This window comes from Galeopterus variegatus, unplaced genomic scaffold (assembly GCF_000696425.1).
Source record: "Galeopterus variegatus unplaced genomic scaffold, G_variegatus-3.0.2 Scaffold607, whole genome shotgun sequence".
NCBI lineage: Eukaryota > Metazoa > Chordata > Mammalia > Dermoptera > Cynocephalidae > Galeopterus > Galeopterus variegatus.
This window is the reverse complement of record NW_007726718.1, coordinates 244,413-265,308: the sequence shown is the minus strand read 5'-3', so window position 1 is coordinate 265,308 and position 20,896 is coordinate 244,413. Positions and strand designations below refer to the sequence as shown.

The 20,896-nt window shown below is 41.8% G+C and overlaps 1 protein-coding gene across 1 annotated transcript in view; it reads right to left on the bottom strand.

Moving 5' to 3' along the window:
* Positions 1-20,896, bottom strand: part of EFHC2 (EF-hand domain (C-terminal) containing 2) — a 165,695-nt gene that overhangs the window by 74,207 nt on the left and 70,592 nt on the right. The window contains exons 4-8 of the mRNA XM_008570484.1: positions 18,140-18,363; positions 12,350-12,601; positions 9,532-9,645; positions 9,008-9,146; positions 955-1,120 (exon numbers count right to left, since the gene is read on the bottom strand). Coding sequence (XP_008568706.1) covers positions 955-1,120; positions 9,008-9,146; positions 9,532-9,645; positions 12,350-12,601; positions 18,140-18,363 — 895 coding nt within the window. The remainder of the gene's footprint in view (positions 1-954; positions 1,121-9,007; positions 9,147-9,531; positions 9,646-12,349; positions 12,602-18,139; positions 18,364-20,896) is intronic.

Below are 20,896 nucleotides of genomic sequence, written 5' to 3'. Positions count from 1 at the left end.
TCCTATTCAAACATCTGCAACATTTCCCCACCACTTTCCCTCCTCACTTCTCTCTCCAGGGCCTGCTCTCCCTGCAGAAGCAAAAAGTAGCCATGGGCAGTGCCCCACATTCTATATGCATGACTCAGGGGCAGATTTTTCCTCATGTATATTAGTAATACTTTTGAAAGTGTGCCTTTTGAAATTATATCCAGCCATGTGCGCAATCTATGGTAACTGAACTCAACTAAACCTCTCAAATAAAAACAACAACATTAATTGTCAAATAACATCTCGGAAAACACTTATAAATCATTGAAATCTCTATATAACAGGGGTTGGCAAACCACAGTTCATGGGCCAAATCCAGCCGGCCACCTGTTTTTGTATGGCCTTTCAGCTGAGAATGGTTTTTACATTTTAAATGGCTGAAAAATAATCAAAAGAAGAATATTTTGTGATAGGTAAAAATTATATAAAATTCAAATGGCCATTAAAAAAGTGTCCATAAAAAAAGCTTTACGGGAATGCAGTTGCACATTTGTTAACATTCTGTCTATGGCTGCTTTCACGCTACAACCGCAAATCTGAGTGGCTGTGACAGAGACCGTATGGCCCACAAAGCAAAAAACATTTACTATCTGATCCTTTAAGAAAAAGCTTGCTGACCCTGACTCTACATCATTTCCTAGGGACCATCTTTAGGAGATAGACAGACAGACAGATAGATAGATACACAGGGAAAGGCAACATAGATTGGGGCCTTCAGATGACACTTACTGAAATAAGCACTCAAGTAAGAACCTGTTAATACTGCATGTTAATCAACTTCATTTAAAAAGCTATAACAACATGTCTCCAGACTTAAAATTAGATGAGTTGCATGACATCTGTTTTGTCATAAGGACTATATTATAAACCCCAAACACATTTATTTGAGAAAGACTGGACTAAAATCATGGTTCCCTCAAGCACCTGTCTTTTTCTGCGATCTTCTTGAAGTTCCTCTTGTGAGGTGTGGGCACAAGGCCTATGCAGGAACGGAGAGAATCCTCTTCAGAACCAAAGCCGGTATAAGGTGGAAACTTCCTTTCTATTTTTGGAGGAGGAGGAGCCTTGCATGAAATTGAGGTAAAGTTCTCTATAACAAAACAAAGGCAAACAAAACATCAATATTTTTTTTTTGCCCTGATTATGGCTGTTTTGAAAGGTTTGTTATGCTTTCAAGATGAACATGGAGATCTTTGTGGACTATTTTAAACTCTTTCAAACAAAACACAGCAAAATCCGGTGAAAGTAGGTTTCAATCATGTTTACAAAAACCACAGAACTCACTTAATAATCGCCATTGGTTCAAAAGAAAAGCAAAGAATCTATGTCAAATAAGTAAACATTTATCTTTTGTCATCACATCCCCATTTCTGAATATTTTTTGTTCTTCCCTGATTTTTCCAATGATATGAAAATTCAAACTTGAAACTTTATGCCATCCATTCCATATTTTAACCTGTCATTTAGCCCTCTCCCATCTGCAGTCAACACTCACTAATAAAATTCTTTTCCAAACAGGACTGACTCCTGACTATTTCCCCTTTCCCCTTCCCGATCCTCCATCTCCTCCTCTTCTCCCCACTTTTTCAGCCCCCTCCCTTGCCTCCAACTCCACTCCAGGTTGTGGCACTTCACTATCTGGTTCAAAAACAAACACAAAAACAAAACTTCTTTCTTCTCACCAACCACTACTCCAGGTCCCTCTTGTTACTGCCTAACAAAAGACTGCAATTGTACTCAGATGTGATGAAGCAACAAAACAAAAATTTTTTTAAAAAAAAATTTTTTTAAATAGCCAACTGCCTACTCTCTCAAAGGAAGTACTAAATGGTAAATACTGTTGATTTTATTGACTTATCTGTGAGGAAGGAAAGGTGGAGAGAGCACTGGTGACATATTTATAACAGCCTAGAAGCTTTTTTTTAGATACTCATTTGCAAGGCTGTGCCATCTCTGAGAGGCAACTGTGCTCTCCAGAGCAAATAACACATTCATCTGATCTATCCAAGTCACTGTTGTTTGTTCCACCATGAATGACAAAGAAAATGCCGAGATATTTCCTAAAACAAAACAAAAAACCCCACAGAATCCACTTTCTAGTTCTTCCCCCCAAGCTTGAATATGCCATAGGTGTTGCCATTTGTGAATAAAAGGAGTTCCACATAGCCAAAATTTTTTAATTTTCCCTTTTTATTGTTATAGTTCTAATAGAAGGAAGAGTACAAATTTTAGTGCACACCTCTAAGAGAAAATGTGCATCGATTTGTCATCCAAGACAATCTAACTCTGAAAATTGAGGTGTTTGGTTTCTATTTTTGTTTTTTTACTGATTGATCAAAAGGCTAAGGTTTTGAGACCATTTCTTAAATCTGATTTGAAAACATTTTCAGCTTTAACATTTCCTTAGACTTCCTAGCAGCCTTTGTGTGAAATTTCCCTAAGCATAATCGTCAAAAGAGTATTATTCCATTCTAACAGAAATTGCTTACAGCAGACATGTTGACAAAGAGAATGCCATCAAATATTTCTCACTGGCTCAGTGAGACGGGACAGCCATTCTGCTCATACAGAAGTGACATTTGAGCCTCTCCTATTGCTATTTTTGTGGTGATTAAAGAGAAGTCTTGGTAATAAGAGGAAAGTTCAAATCTTGGAATCAGGCACAACTGCAGTAGACTCTATCATTGCTAACCATTACATCAAACACATCAGTGCTCGGTACCTTCATTTCAGGAAGAGCACCACAGAAATGTCCAGAGAGCTCTTAGTGATTATTAGAAAATTGGGGCGTGAGCAGCTTCTTACAACATGGGACATATACACACAACTCTACATACTAATCTGAGCAGTCTAACGAAAGAAGACACATATTGAATTGAAAAGTAATTAAAAATGCATTCTATGCCTCCCCCAAAATTACAGGTTTTATAACACAGTGTTGTTTCCTCAACTACATAATTTTTGCAACAGATTCAACTAACAAAAGAACCAATTCAGAGCTTTGCTCTGCACCCACAGTGCCATCTAGTGTATAAAAGCTGAGAACTGTTCTGCTCCATTACGCCCGACTTTTATAACACCACATACATCTTTTTGGAAACTCTGGCTCAAGATCCAACTTTAAATCAGATTTCTCTGGCTAATCCACATACATTCACAAATCTTTGGACTCACACCTGAATGACAAATTTTCTATCTTCGGTTTTCCATTATCCCACTATCCTGCATGTTTTGGGTGTTCAAAAATATTTGTTGAATAAATGAAAAAGTACACATTTTTGTACAAAGCATCTTTCCAAATGTCTTCTTAAACTGGTGCTCTGCGAGATCCTGAGACATATTGTCTTTCAAATGTCTGATTCCTCTAATTAGAGGTCTGATTCCTCTAATTCCAAGTGACTTGTAAAAACATATACATTGAATGCCTATCCATGATTGACTAGACTCCAACAAATTTGCAGAGAGATGATATACCTTAAAAAGGTGTCTTAATGCTTCTTCATGGTGATTGTCTATTCACCATCTCAGTTGGAAGCACTACTGGGAAAAGCCTTCAATTATCTCAAAGTTCATCTCTTATATTCTAGTAACCCGAAAATGGATCCAGGTTCTGGGAGGTGTGAAACATAATTTGGGAGAAGCTCTTCAACACAAACAATGCCAAATTACTAAAACGGAATTAGGCCAAGGCCTTGGACTGGGGCCCCTGCAAAGGAAGAACCCTAAAGATTAAGCTTCATTAGCTTCAAGGTAAATCCACCTCTGCTTGTACTCAATACCCAGGTCAAGTGATTTCAAGCAATTAGTGAATCATATAATGTTAGAGCTATGAAATCCTTAGGAATCCTCCAATCCTCTACCATCTTCTCTTTACAGGGAAGGTAAAAGAAGCAAAATTGTTAGGTTCGTGAAGGCCATGTGGTGAGACTAGAGGCCAATTCTATCCCTGTTGCTGCAACTTGCAGAGGCCAATTGACTCAAATGATCATTACACTCTCACCTTGGATGTCCTGCTCCTTCTAGTACCAAAAGTTCAGAGATAGCCAGAAATAACTCCACAAAATTAAGGGTGCTTTAAGATTTTTGCTCAATCTTAATTTCAGTACAGGATAATGTGTTCAAACATAATGGAAATGAATGGTCTTGTTACTAGTTTGATTGTCCCAGCCACTAAGAATCAGCGATAAGAAAGTCCTTTTATAGACAAAGAATAATAACCCAAGGCAGACATTCGTAGGTAAGAACAGTTTACATTCAAATTCCCGTCCCTTTAGTGAGAGAAACACCTCCCAGAGCCCCTGGTGCCTTTTCCAACCTTTATGCTATAGGAAAGACCAACAAACCAGTCCGTGGTCAGCCACATAAAGTAATGAGGGAGTTACATGCTACAGGCCGGCAGGCAAGCCAGGGCCAGCAGAATGGCAAAGCTGCCTTAAAGCGGGAGGGGGGGGGGGGGGGGGGGTGTCCACACAGAACTGTTATGTGGAAGAAATCTATGAAATCACCTTCTCCCTAGAATCCTTAAATGCACGAAAGAATCTCATCTTTTTAAGAATCAAATTGTGTTTACACAAGGGCTCAACTGTCTCTAGGAATTCTATCAAGCCCTCTGCTTCTACATAAATAGAAAGGTTATCCATGCACCTTTCTTGGGACTGTGGCCAACTCCTTTTCTTTGTCTGTCAGCCATTTCCCCCCCAAAATACGTTGAAGTGTTATCAGGTAGGAGAACATACTAAAGCACCAAGGCTGTATACTGCATTAGAAATCTCCCCCTGGATTCCTGCTAGACAAGCTCCTAGTTGTGCTGTTGGCACTTGTCAGCTCCTTCCTGTGTGCTGCACAGTGGAGACACTCAGGTATTCTACGGACCAGAATTACTGACAAGGTAGAAAATGGGACCACAATTATTGACAGGACCACAATTATTGATGAGACTTTGTCCTGGGTTGGGCTTCAAAAATGCCAAAACAAAAAATAAAATTTGGTCAGTCTTATGAATTTTTAGGACTGTTTAATTTTATAATTATTTAATTATAAACAAAATAAAAATGCCAGGAATAACTATCTAAGTAACATTAAGTATATTAATTTAACCTTACCAAAAAATCAGAAAAAGCAAATGTAAAGATTATCAGACAATACTGATTCACTCCCCCCACCCAACCCATAGATATAATTTCTAGTCATTAGTTACATTAAGTACACTGTCGGAACTCAAGAAATGTTGTGTAACAATAGTGTCTGTTAAATGGGATATCTTAACATACGTTATGAGAAATCTAAAAAGTCAGCATGATTATGAAATGCATCATAATTTTGTATTTGCATAATTTTCTGTTTAAATGCATAATGTTCATGTTACATTAGCTTTAAAGGCACGAACTACTTTTTTTTTTTTTTTACATAATGAATAAGTCTATAGAGAACAAAAGAAGTGAACAGAACAAAATTAAGCACTAAGACTCAATTGAAATGGACCATAGGGCATTTGAAGGCAATATATTTACCCAGTATGGCTAGCTTTGGAGCACACCATGGGATTCATACTGCCTCGAAAAATTCCATATAGAAGTCGCTGACACTAATAATGTACCGAGTCTCCCCAGTTCAACATTCATTTTCCCAAATGCAACTTATATATTCTCAAAATCAACCTAACAGACAAACATCAACCAAATGTTGGACTTTGTTTAAGGAATCATATGATGTTTTGGAACCTTCACTATATCCTTTATATTAAAATAATCTTTTAATCTTCTATTGCATCCTTTATATTAAGGCAATCGTCAATATGTTACGATTTTCAGTGACCCATTATATAAATATTCGAATTTTCTATCAACACTGAAGACTTATTGATTCTAAACAGGCATCTATATTTATTAAAGGCCAAATTCTTCTCCCCAGCCATCTATGGGCCTCTAGCAGCTTCTCTATAGCAGCCGCCACCTGCATATTCCTGGCTGCGTCTCATCCAAAGTCCCCAAGGCAAATATGTCTATCTGTGCCCACTAAAGGGGACCAATTTTAGAAAATAAAATAAGAAGAGGCCACCAATTAGAGCCCACACATTTTGAATAATCGGGCATGAAGATGCAGTGGAGCAAATTCCCTTAATGAACCTAAGAGTGAAACTGAGTCTTTTTTATTCTAACACCTTTGTGTGCTTTGTATACCTTCTCTCACAATATAAAGATTCCCAGGAGGCCAGGAATACTACACAATGGAGACACCAAGACACATAAGGTGAGCCTTGTCTCATTCTAGAGACAAAGCACCTTGTCTTTTAAGAAGCTGTGGTTACTTCTGGCTTTCATCTCACCACTCAGAGAAGTGTGTTCATATGAATACTCTAAGGTTCAGAGAGAAATATAAGACTAAGCACCCCCCCCACCCCGGCTCAAAACCCCAACCTGGAAGGTCAACAACTTCCATCAACTCCTAGCAGCAGCAGGTTACCTGGAGTCTGGGGTAAAGGGCCTAGGAAGGGGGCAGAGCTGTCTGGCAGGTCCTCGGGAGACTGGAAGTGGCAGTATAACAAATGAGGGCTTGTGTTTTAGGTTTTACATCACATTCTCTGCCTGCCTCCAGGACTCTCATAAGAAGATGTTACGTGCCGAAGGTCTCAGCTCCTCCTCCAGCCTCAAAACCTCTTACACAATTCTGTATCTCCTAAGTCTACTGCAATGACCTACCTATAGTAGGTGCTTAGTACATCACTGGCTTTCTTTCTGAACTGAACTAACCTGACTGGAATGGAATTGATATCTAAGAAAGAACCTGAAAACCTAACTGAGCCTCACCAGGAAAGGTAGAGCAAATTCGTACAAGAGAATTCCCTAGAGAACTCAAATAAGTATATTCATTGTGGTAAGCAAGAATTAAGTGAAGAGAAAAGCATTTAGATTTACATTTCAATTGCTCAACCAGAACATTTACCCCATCTTGTAGTGAGGCAGGGGACTATAAGGGAAAACAGAAGTCCCTGGCATCAGGCAAACAAGTTCAAATCTTGGCTCACCCTTTGCTGGCTGCAGGACCTTGGACAAATGAGCCCCTTTTAAGCCTAGATTTCCTCACCTTTAAAATGTGATAATGAGAGGGGGTCCAGTCAAGATGGCAGAATAGACGGTCCCCAGTGTCACTCTCTCCCACAAATCAACCAATTTACAACTATAAAAATGTAACAACAGCCAAGCTGGTGCCGCTGAAGCTCAGGGGAAGAGGAGGAGAGACCTACAGAGTTCATAAAGGTGGGAGAAACCATGATGAGAGAAGGAAAAAACTGCTCAGAGCGTTTTGAGCTGTGGCTGCTTTAAGGTTCGAGCTGCTGAGCGCATGGAGCAGAAGCCGGCAGAAACTGCAGCTGTGCCCTTCGGATGGAGTTGCTTGGAGGCGGTGGGGGAGAAGAGGGCCTTGGTGGCCCCCAGGACAGCAAGACCACTAATAGGGTTCCCATTGACCCACACAGGCGTGAGGAGCCAGAAGAGCTGAAAAGGGGGAGCCATTCAGAGGCTGGTGAGTCTTTGCAAGGGACCAATGCACGGACCATCCCGTGGGAAGTGTTTGGAGCACGGGCAGTGGGGCAGACAGGCCCACTGGGAAAACACTGGGACACAGCAAGGACAGCCGATCCGCACCCCAATCAGCCCAGGACCATGCAGAGGAGACTGGTTGGGAATGCAGAATTGCATGGGGGTGCAGTTTGATGAAAAAACTCAGGCCCAGATCTGAGTTTCTACACAACCCAGGTGCACCAGGTCTCTGGAGAGCTGGAAGTACCTATACGGTCAACCATTAAACCCTGAGCTGCACAAAAAGCCTTCCCTAGGGAAACAGCAGCAAAGCAGCAATTTAGCTCAACCACACAACTCAAGTACTGGTTCCCACAGGAAGTTCCCCTGTTTTAGAAGTAAGCAAAGGACAAAAAATTAGTTCCAGCACAGGCACACCATCAGCACCTCAGGCCTTCAGGGGACCTGAGGCTTGAAGCCAGGAACCAAACCCCCACCCACAACCAGGCACACTGCCAGTCCCTCGGGTGCCCTCCCAGGGGCCAGGGGCAATGAGCCAGGGATCAGTACCCCCACCCACAACCAGGCACACTGCCAGTGCCTTGGGGTCCTGCGAGAGGCCTGGGGTATGGAGCCAGGAACCAAACCCTCCCCCCACACCCAGGCATACCATCAGCACCTTGGGGCCTGGATACTCTGCCCACAGCCAGACACAGCACCAGCACCAAGGAGTATGCCAAAAACATCACATCCATGTGGGTGGCCCACCACAGCCACCACAGTAACCACGGCTGTTGCGAAAGTGGCTAGATGTCACAACCACCACACAGATGTTCCACCAGCCATTGGAGTGCATCGACACAAAGAGAGTCACCAGCAGAGACCAAAGAAAAGAAGAGGATGTCTCTCTCCACAAAGCCCATTCCACAGTGACAGAAGAAGCATCTGCTCTATGATATTATTGGGGGACCTGAACACACCTCTCAGCATTGGACAGATCATCTAGGCAACAAATCAACTGAGTAACCATTACTCTTTCAGAGGGAGAGAAGAAATCTAGGGTTATCGGTGGTGGGAGGGGGGAGGGAGAGTGGCATAGGGAGAGATTGGACAAAGGGCATAAGAATAAGTACAATTTGTAACAATATATGTACTAGTAATATTGACTTGATCAACATATGTCAACATTGAATCCCCAAAATACGTATAATCATGATTCAATAAAAAATAAATAAATAAATAAATAAAACAAGTAAGGAAAAAAAAAATGCGATAATGAGCCAACCCACAGAGAATTGTTGTTAAGAGTATATAAGATAACAAATACCTTGAAGATAGCAAATGCACAATAAATGGTAGCTATTATGAGCTTAAGATTTTACTTTTGGGTTTCAAATGTTAACTAGGGAACAAAGAGTCTAATTTTTAAATGTTTTCTAATTGACAAATGTATCACTTACCAATTCCATATTTAGTCTTATAATAAGACTTCGTAAATTCATCACAGTCGCAAAGGAGCACTTTCCTTCCCCACACATTGATGGTGGCTCCTATGGACAGGTCACTATCTTTGTAAAACTCTTGGTCTACTTTTCCTAGCTAATAAAAACAAATGAACATAGCATTGGCATCATGGACCCTCCAAAGAACTAGACACCCCTTCCCAGAGAAAACAAGAGATTTGAAAAAAAAGCTTCAATTTTATCATTTATAACTAAATTTTAAAAATCAAACCAAAATGCAACCAAAGTGTTAATATTCTAAAGCATTATTTTAATACTATAGTCCTTGCAAATAGCAATGTAATGTATATATTTATGCACTTAAACATGTTTATTATTGATGAATAACAGTACAGTACATATATTTATGTATTCATCAATTTCATTCACAATCTCACGAGAGATGAATCTGTAACTCGTCCCACTGTTCAGGTTCCAGGGAAGTCACATTGGAAACAATAATAAAACATGAGGTTCCTTACCTTGTATTTATCCAGCAGGTAGCTATCCACTCGTTTCTCTAACAAGCCACTATACACATTGAGAACTGCTCGATCTGTTATCTGGCCTGGTTGATAGATTCCAGGTGGGCCATACTAGAAGACAACCAAAACAAGGTGTGGTAGATGGCCTCTAAACATAAGGATGGCTCAGTCAAGGAGCTCATGCAGGAAATATGCATTGTATGGTTCTTCTCTACCATCCAGAGGAAGACGTCTAGTTCATCCCCCTCTCCCTATGCTGCCACACCCTCTGCAGGCTAGCCTATACTTCGCCCATCCTTCAAGGCCCTGACAAAGCCCCATCTTTCCCCCAACTCCTCCCATCCTACAGGTAACCATCCACTAGGTTCTCCGCCAAGCCACCATTGAGAACTCTGCAATCCATTATCTATCCTCAGTCCAAACCTCAACAGCACCTACCATGGAGGTCAACCACTTTCTGTGATTCTCTATTGTTTCATCAGCAGTTACCTTTTCTCTTCACTAAACTACAAATCTCCCTGAGGAAGAAAACCATGCCTCCTTGCCTTGTTTTCTTTACTCTGCTTAGCGCCCTGCTTGACTCTGAGCTCAGTACTTGCTGGCTGACAGAGGCAGTGTGATGAGGTGGAAAGAGCAATAGACTGGGGTGAGCCTCTAACAGAAATTGTAGCCTAGTGAGCCAGGGCCCTGCTCGGTCCCACATGCAATGGAGGAGATCCAAGCAGTTGCATAAGCTGCAGAAAACATCCTCATTAACTTATATAAATTGATAATGATCAGTCTATCACATACAAATGAGAAATCTGAAATATCCCTGTGACGTAAAATGGAAGTCTAAATGTGTGAATTTATGATGTGTGTGGTATAAGTAAGCCACGTGTACGTTTAGACATAAACTCTTCCTCACTTAGTAGCTACAGGATGTGGGGCCAAGTATTTATCTTCTCAGAACTTTGGTTTCTTCATCTGTCTGACTGCAACAACATTACTTATTTCTTGCTTTCTCATAGGATGTTGTGTCAAGGGAACACCCACTCCTGTGGTATCTCTCCCTCACGAGAACCTAAGCTCCATGAAGCAGGACTTAATTCACTTTCTTTCTCACTCTAACACCAGAACTGACACACAGTTGGCTCTCAATAAAAATTTGAGTGAATGAATAAAACGAAGCAATTGATGTCAAGGCACACTGCAAATGTCAGGTGTGTCATTACTATTTTATACTTAGCCTATTTTTCAAAGCTATTCTAAAAACAGGTTTTCAAGGCACCTCCTGGCCACCTGCTGTGCATATCCCAGAGCTCCCTCTGGGACAAATTCTGCACACACACACACACACACACACACACACACACACCCGCCTCCAAGCAATGCAGCAGGGCTTCTGGCAGTGAGCTCGGAAAACCTGGGAGAGCCTCCTGTAAAGACCGAATGGCCGGTAGTTGTTTGTATGAGAAATGAGCATTACAGTAAACTTTTCAGGAGCACTAAGAATTAAGTCAAACAATATTTTATCCAAATAAGAAACAAAATATAACATAGAGCTGTGAAAAAATCTTTACGTTTTTATGTGTCCTTATAGATGTTTGCAGGTCCTTAGACAGTATTTTTTACTATATTATCTCATTTAATCCTTACAATTACCTCATGAGGGAGGCATTGTTAACCACGTTTTAGAGATGGGGAAATAAGCTCAGAGGGGTTAAGTGACTTGCCCAAGGACACATAGCTATTAAAGAGCAGACCCACCATTCTAATCCAGGTCTTCTGTCTCTGTGCCATTTCTGTTGCACCCCAGTTACATCGGCTCTCAAATGGCCATGAATATTTGTAGAAATCCATCTCACAACTTTTTTAATAATAAATAAAAATGCAAAAGCCATCATTGACACTAGCTAGTGGTTAGTTGGTGACTAGTTGCTATACTCATAAGAGTCACTCCTGTGCATGTACTTGTGTGTGCATTTGTGTGTGCATGTGTGCACATATATGTGTGTGCTTGCGCATGTCCACATTCACAATCCAGACCAGTACCATGAGCTCTCCTCAACAGGCTACAGAGGCCGTACACCAGTGCCCCATTGATGGAGTTTGGATGTGTTGTCCCCTCCAAAACTCATGTGGAAATCTGATCTACAATGTGGCAGTGCTGGAAAATGATTACGTCATGGGGGCGGATCCCTCATAAATGGATTAATGCTCTCCCTGGGGGCGGGGGGTTAATGAGTGAGTTCTCAGTCTATTAGTTCCCGTGAGAGCTCGTTGCTTAAAAAGACCCTGGCACCTTCTCTATCTCTCTTTCTTCCTCACGCCATGTGATCTGCTTGTACCCGCAGGCTGCCTGCCGCTTTCTGCCATGAATAGAAGCAGACTGAGGCCCGTGCCAGATGCAGCTGTCCCAGAATCATAAGCCAAATAAAACCTCTTTTCCTTATAAATTACCCAGTCTCAGGTATTTCTGTTATAGCAACACAAAACGGATTAAAACACCCATCTAAGGTCATGAGCGATTAATTTACTAGGGAGTCATTTACTTTCATAAGACTGGCTATAAACTCAATGATGAATAGCTACTTTCTCTTACATTTGACTTCTTTCCTTAAGTCCAGAATGTTCCAACTCTAATTTGTCATATTCCCTGTATTACTTTCATTGATATACATTAACAGAGGGCACAGACTGAAAGTTTTCCAAATATTTGGACAATATATGGTAACTGTCATCACACAGTCATAACACACAAAATTCCAAGCAGTGACTCGAGTCTCTCGGCCCACAAGCAAACTCAGGAAGTGGTTCTGTGTCCACTGCTCACCTTGGGTAGCTTACTCCTTCGGAGAAACAATGACATAGCATCCCGGCCTGAGTTATATGGTATTAATTCTTTGATTTCAACAGTATCATCAGACAAGAAGTAATGCAGGACAAGTTCTCTACGGTCCCCAAACAACGAGGCTGAGTCATCCCACAGGCAGAAGAAACGCAAAACCTTCCCATCATACTCAAGAAACTGTTTCAGGGTGTCAAAGGACTCATAGGGACGTAAGGGTTCCATGTAGTCTAGTGCCTGCAAATGGAAAAAATGTCAATAAAAGTTGCAGGTTTTGCATAATCACTTGTGGGATACACACAATCAAATGACATAAAGATATATTTTCTATAGACTATTCTGTTAAAAATTTCAACTAACTGACATACATACATATTCATCTCTAATGGGTTTTAACCTCAAGAATACAAACAAGTATTAGGAAGCATTTCATCTTAAACACTATTTAATACATTAAACTATACTTCTGTAATATTTTTGAAAACTGACTTTTCTCAAAGACTTAAAATTCTTGTTTAAGAACAGATCAAAACTAATCTATACAACGACAGAAATCAGAGTAGTAATTGCTTCTGCGTAGGGGATTTGACCAGAAAGGGCAACAAAGGAACTTTCTGGGGTGATGAAAATATTCTACATCTTGATGTTCACGTTGATTACTCAATTGTATACACTTTTTAAAACTCATTAATCTATATGCTTAAGATTTGTGCATTTGACTCTATGTTAATTATAGCTCAACCAAAAAAAAAACCCATTTGTTTTAACACTGGAAATTCCTAACTGTATATCCTCATTCAAAGATTTTTGCAAAGGTAAAAGGGAAGAAATATATTCAGTTTTATTTTGCTCAAAAAGCTTTAGCTATCAAGGACAGGAGGGGCCAGTGGAAATGGGAGCAGAGCAAATGGAGAACTTCCACCACACAGGACTGCTACTTCAGCTATCCTCCACTCCAGGAACCTCTAGCTCCTCAGTCTTCTTGGTGCAACTCCTCCCTCTATGTGCATTTTCTCAGGCCAAGATAGGGATCTTGGAGCAAAACTGCCCCCATTTTATCTGATGTAGCCAAACAGGATTGTTATATAAGGAAGTATTCATTGGCAAGAGAGATGTTGTCCCAAATCAGGTTATACAATCTATTTTGTAAATTCTCGAAATTTTTTATCTGTCCAGGGTAGTCAAGGTGCAGTCTTACCCCAACACTGGGAAGAGATATGATGGTTTTCCAGAGGTTCTTCAGTTTTATCCTTGATATTTATTTATTTATCTATCTGTTTATTTATTTTTTATTTATTTGTTTTTATAGGTATGGAGGTCTTCAGCATACAGCATTTCATTCATTGAACAAGTATTTATTGGGTACCTGCTACATGCAAGACAATGTCCTAAGGCTAAGGATATAGCAGTGAGCAAAACAAACTTCTGTCCTTGTGGGGCTGACCCCCTAGTGGGGAACAAATGAGATTCTTTAAGGGTAAGTATGTACGATGAGATGATGAAAGGGGCCAAGACAAAATCAAGAGCAACATTTTTAAAGAATTTTTTACTTTTTATTTTAAAACTTATTTATTGAATCAAAATTGATTATACGTATTTTTGGGGTTGAACATTGAGATATGTTGATCAAATCAATATTACTAGCATATATATTGTTACAAATCATAATTATTCTTTTTTTTTTTTTTTGTCCTTTTTGAGACCGGCCACACCGTGTTCAGCCAGTGAGCGCTGTGAGCGCACCGGTCATCCCTATATAGGATCGGAACCTGCAGCAGGAGCGCTGCTGCGCTGCTGCGCTCCCAGCGCCGCACTCTCCCAAGTGCGCCACGGGCTCGGCCCAATCATAATTATTCTTTATGCCCCTCGTCCAATCTCTCCCCAGCCCTCTCTTCCTCCCCCTCCCCTCTCTAATTACCCTACATTTCTTCTCTCCTTCTGAAAGAGTAATGGTTACTCTGTTGATTTGTTGCCTAGATGATATGTCCAATGCTGAGAGGTGTGATCAGGTCCCCCAATATTATCATAGAGAGATGCTTCTTCTGTCACTCTGAAATGGGCTTTGTGGAAATAGACATCCTCTTCTTTTCTTTATCTCTGCTGGTCACTCTTCTTGTGTCAGTGCACTCCAGTGGCTGGCGGACCATCTGTGTGGTGGTTGTGGCGTCTAGCTGCTTTCGCAGCAGCCATGATCATTGTTGTAGCTGTGGTAGGCCACCCACATGGAGGTGACGTTTTTGGCATACTTCTTGGTGCTGGCAGTGTGCCAGGTTGTGTGTGGGGGGCGTCTAGTCCTCAACTCCATGCCTCGGGTCCCCAGGAGGGCCCTGAACTGCTGGCACAGTGTGCCTGGTTGGGGGAGGGTAGTCCAGTCCCCGGCTCCAAGCCTCAGGTCCCCAGGCGGGCTCCGAGACACTGGCGCAGTGTGCCTGCTTGTGGGAGAGGGGTACAGTCCCCAGCTCGAAGCTCAGGTCCCCAGGCAGGCCCTGAGGCACTGGCACACTGTGCCTGGCTATGGGAGGGAGGTCTGGTCCCACTCTCCATGACCCAGGTCCCCGAGGCACTGGCACAGTGTGCCTGGTTGTGGGAGAGGAGTCCATTCCCCTTCTCCATGCCTTGGGTCCCCGGGCAGTTCCTGAGGCATTGGCATGGTCCGCCTGTTTGTGGGCAGAGGGTCCATTCCCCTTCTCCATGCCTCAAGTCCCCAGGCGAGCCCCGAGGCGCTGGCACGGTGTGCCAGGTTGTGGGAAGGCAGTCCAGTCCCCTTCTCCATGCCTTGGGTCCCCAGGTAGTTCCCGAGGCGCTGGCATGGTTTGCCTGTTTGTAGGTGGAGGGTCCATTCCCCTTCTCAATGCCTCAAGTCCCAGGGCAGGCCCCGAGATGCTGGCATGGTGTGCCTGGCTGTGGGAGGAGGATCTGGTCCCCTTCTCCATGCCTCGGGTCCCCAGGCAGGCCCCAAGGCACTGGTGCAGTGTGCCTGGTTGTGGGAGGGGGATCCAATCCCCTTCTCCATGTCTTGGGTCCCTGGGTGGGCCCCAAAGTGCTGGCCCAGTGTGCCTGGTTGTGGGAAGGGGGTCAGGTCCCCAGCTCCATATCCCAGGCCCCCAGGGGGGACCCTGTGGCTCTGGTGGTGTGAGTGGTTGTGGGCAGGGGTCAGGTCCCTGGCTCCATGCCTCATGTCCCCAGGTGGGGCCCTGTAGTGCTGGTGGTATGACTGGTTGTGGGCTGGGGTCTGGTCCCCAGCTCCATACCTCATGTCCCCTGGCAGACCCCAAGGCGCTGGTGGTGTGCCTGGGCCAGAACTAATTTTTTGTCCTTTGCTTACTTCTAAAATGTGGGAACTTCCTGCAGGAACTAGTTCTTGAGCTGTGTGGTTGAGCTAAATTGCTGCTTTGCTGCTGTTTCCCTAGGGAAGGCTTTTCGTAAGGCTCAGGGTTTAATAGTTGACCTTATAGGTACTTCCAGCTCTCCAGAGACCCAGTGCACCTGGGTTGTGTAGAAACTCAGATCTGGGCCTGAGTTTTTTCATCAAACTGCACCCCACGCAATTCTGCATTCCCAACCAGTCTCCTCTGCGTGGTCCTGTACTGACTGGGGTGCAGATCGGCTGTCCTTGCTATGTCCCAGTGTTTTCCCAGTGGGCCTGTCTCCCCCACCACCCATGTTCCAAATACTTTCCATGGGACAGGCCCTGCACTGGTCCCTTGCAATGACTCATCAGCCTCTGAATGGCTCCCCTTTTTCAGCTCTTCTGGCTCCTCACGCCTGTGTGGGTCCACAGGAACCCTATTAGTGGTCTTGCTGTCCTGGGGGCCACCAAGGCCCTTTTCTCCCCTGCCGCCCCCAAGTAAATCCATCTGAAGGGCTCGGCTTCTGCTGCCTCCTGCTCCATGCGCTTATCAGCTCCAGCCTTAAAGCGGCCACAGCCCAAAACACTCAGACTAGATTTTCTTTCTCTTATCGTGGTTTCTCCCACCTTCATGAACTCTGTAGGTCTCTCCTCTTCTTCCCCTGAGCTCCAGTGGCCCTAGCTTGGCTGATGTTACATTTTTATAGCTGTAAATTGGTTGATTTGTGGGAGAGAGTGTCGCTGAGGACCATCTATTCTGCCATCTTGACTGGAACTCTATACTTGATATTTAAATGAAATTATGGGCCCTCTACTTTTATCAATTGAAAAATGTTTCTTTAGCCTTATAAGGCCTGTAATAAATACATTATTGATTCTATACCATTGGGACTCATTTCAGTTTAAGTTAAATTGCTTAATTTTAACTTTCCATTTCAAGTCAGCAAACACTGGAGAACTAAATGCATAAAAGTCAATATAAAAAAAGCCTCTTATTAAACTCCTCATTTTCCAGAGATCTCTATATTTATTGAAGAATTTTCTCCCTGAGGGAATAAATGCTAAAATAATTCTCCCAATCTTGAAAGGAAATTATTTAAAACTTCTCTTGGCTGTTCTTGGTATTTATTCTACATTCCTGGCACGAAAGATCTTTTTCTTTATAAACCTATGAAATCTCACAGTGCTTGATATGATTTCATATATGCATCATCATTCACAATCCCTATCATATGATACCAACTGTTAATGAATGAGTGCAGCCACATGGAAAGGGTGGTAATTCATATGGATCCATTTCCTTCAGGTTCTCTCTACTGGTTCTAAAGACGTGTATTTATCTAGACTCTTTCATCCAAGGCATTTGGAAAACATAAAAATGAATCAAAACCAAAAAATCTCTTTGTACACCAATACACAGACATTTCACCTTAGGTATTCCAGGATCAACAATATATATATTTCTCCAGAGGGTTGTATACCTATAATATTAATGAATAATTCTGCTGGGGCTAGGAGGCAGAATAGATGAATGATCCCACATGTGGCTTTTAACTAAAGATCAAAGCAGAATCAAAAAATTTTATTCTGAATTTTATATTATCTTTCTACAAGGAAATGAATTACAAATTTTAAAAACAATAAAAATAAGACAAAACTAATCTATGGGGACAGAAATGAGAAGAATGGTTGTCCCTGGGTGGGGAAAGGAACTGATTACAAAAACACATGAGGGAACTTTCTGGGGGAATGAAAATGTCCTATATCTTGATTTGGGTATTAGTTATAAAGGTATATGCATTTGTTAAGACTCACCCAATGGACGTTTAATTTCCATGTATTTTACTGTGTATATTTCTACTTCAATAAAAAAATAAAAGGGAAACAAATTACAGTAATGAAAATCAGGGTAAGAATCAAGAGATCTGCATCCCAGGCCCAGCAAGGAGATTGGCTGGGTGTGCGACCTTTCATATGACACTGCCCTTTTTGGTGTTTAGATTCATCTTCTGGAACACATACTATATGGGCCGAGGGACTATTTAAAAATTTTTAGAAAGACAACAATAATACTAATAATACTGAGTCTTTACTCCCTACACTAACTGGGGCCAGACTTTGAAGACAAGCCTCCTTTCATTATGGGGCTACAGTGGAATCATGGTCCTTCTCATTCTTCTAGAGCATGTCAGCATCCAGTGCCACAAAAGAGGAGCTAGGAGTCCCAAGGAAGAAGGAAAAAGTTGTACCCAAGGCTTGATTCACTAAATCAGTAGTGTAGAAGCAAAGATTTTCCCAGCCGAAGTCAGGCAACTAAAATGGGAAAAGACAAGCCAAGGAAGTGAGGGCCCAACTCATATACTGTCAGTGACCACAAAGCCAACTGTGGGCTCCTAGAAATTGTCACAAATATATCAACTTCTTACCTCTCTCCGTGCCTTCATATAAGGATCTTCTGGACATTGTCTTGGGGGATTTAATTTGACCCCTATTTTCTTCAAAAAGTTTTTTGTGAATGTATCACAGTCATAAATCTTGAATGTCCGGCCATAGAAGACAATGTCTATGTTGATATTGAAATGATGCACCATATAAAACTGATCCTCATCAGGAGGTGGGAGAGAAATCCGATGTCGCCGGATAAAAGTCCCTATGGTATGAAACAATACAATTGTTTCATCATGCAGTGAACAAGTAAGAAGTTATAACACATCTCAGTAACAATCCTGAATGCTTTCCTGCAACAGGAAAGTGGGCCACAGGCTCGTTCTCAGAGGCAGCATTAGTACATTCAAACTGAGGGAGCAGAGTGAGCTGAGGCTTCTGAGGTCAGGAGTTCTTTAACCAGCTCTGCTTATTATCAGAGTTGCCTAAATGGTGTTAAGGAAGTATTTAAATAAATTATAAAGACTGGGGCAGGGTGGGGGCGGGATGAAGGAGGGAAACATAGGCAGAGTAACTAAAAATGCCAGACACTGCCATCATGTCTCTTCCTAGAACAAGCATACTCACTTTCAGCCACTAGCACTCAATGTGAGCACACTAAACAAGGCATTAAGGCCCCAAAGCAGAGTGCTCACAAAAATGGCTCAAAAATAAATAAATAAATAAATAAGGTAGTAAGCTTCATTATGGTAGGTGCCAACACTGTGATCTACAGCTTAGATAAGCATGAATGACTTTAGGGTGCTTTGAAGCTTCATGGTATCATTTCTCTACCAACCTATTCTCCCTCCTTCTTCCTCTATAACCTCTGTCCACCTCCACCCAACCACTCTCATCAAGTGAGAGGTATTAGAGACTACATACTTTTAGCCAGTGCTCTAGGCCAAAGGTTCTAGATTTCATCCCATCTTCTTCTTCCAACTCTATGAGGTCCATTTGCCTCTCCTCTTGAGAATATGTTCCCAGGGTCCCCAAGCATACCCCAAATGGTGGTCAGCCACTGGAGGTAAAAAGGCTCCTTGCCTAGATGAATGTACCAACTATACCACACCATAACAGCCAAGTTATGCAAATACTGCTGAAACCTGTTGCCTTAGACTGAATCGTATCCCCCAAAGTCCATGTAGTAAAAACTTAACCCCTACTGTGACAGTGTTAGGAGAGTGGGAAATCTTACCACGGTAATTGAAAGGTGGGACCTTAAAGAGGTGATTAGATTGTGAGGACCATGCCCTAGTAAATGGATTAAGTCGATGGTTTAAAGGTGGTCATGGGTGGTTTTGAGGGCTTTAAAAAAAAGCCTGAGGAGGTTAGTCCCCCTCTCTCTCTCTTGCTCCTGCCTTTCTCGCAATGTGATACCCTGCAACGCCACCAAAGATGACCTTTACCAGATGTGTTCTCTGGACTTTGGACTTCCTGGCCTTCAAAACTGTAAGCAATAAATTTTGTTTTCTTATCAATTACCCAGTTCCAGGTATTTTGTTATAAGCAACAGAAATGGACGAATACACCTGTTGTCAAGAATTGTTTAGGGTTTGAGATTTTATCCTACTTACAAGCTAACGAGTTAGCCCGCCACAGTTTCATGGATGCTGACAGAAGACATGAGATGCTCTGGTTAGAGACAAAGGGCAGTTCATCACTTAACAGCAATAACATTAGCCAGAACATCAGCATTTTTTGCACTGGTTTCCTAAGCCCCAATTCCCACAGGGTGACACAAGAAACAGGTAACACCTGCACATGAAAAGGGTTACATTACAGGAGAGGCAACCTGAGCTTAGGGAGCCCGAATCTTCTATAATGAGCACTAAGCATTCCTGCCTTTTATCTCAGAGGGAGATAATATCTTCATTAGACTAGCATGTCAGCCCTTTGTTCAAGAGAGAGACACTATCTCTATCTTCCAAGGCCATGAGCAAACCTGCACTTTACTCCAGAGGAAGAGACTATCTTTGTCTTCCAAAGCTGTTTGCTATATAAAAATCCTTGAAGAGATAGTCCAGAACAAAGAGCAGTCACTGCCTCTGCTTGTAAGATATACAGAAATGCAAGATACCCATAGAGAATTGTCTCTCAACATCTGTAGCTGACTTGGGCCTGAAAATCTACTCCAAGAGCAAAGAGAAAAGGGAAGCAGAGCAAACTGAGGGTCTAATGAGTCAATAAAAATTGGCTTGTGTGACCTCTCTATGGAGGTATTTTAAATATAAAGAAGTCAACCTATCTTCTTTGTATTTTATATAGCACTTAGAATGGTGCCTTTTCCCAAAGTCTAGAAATACTTAGAAATTACTCATTCCTTATTCATTAAGGAAAGTTTAATGAATATCTTTATGTGCCAGGAACTGTGTTGGGCTCTCTTCCATTATTCTACTTATCATCTTTTCACTCTGTTGAGGGGATATTAACTAAAATAATTTTCATCTTCTTTTCTTTGTAGCAATTTTTAATTACTTGGTACATTAAATTAAAATAATAAAACTATAAAATTAGAACTGGCCTAGAATATTTTTAAATGTACTACATAAAAGATGATATAATTTTAATGCAAAAAATTATACTTCAATTAGCCTTTAATTCATGCCACTGAAAACAGTATGCAAATTATTTAATCATTCAAGATTAGACAGAACAAATTGCATACTTAAACATCTATAAAAGGATGGGAATTTCAGCTATTTTCAGGAAGCATTATATATCTCTTTAAAAATACTTATATTGTGACAGTTTTTAAA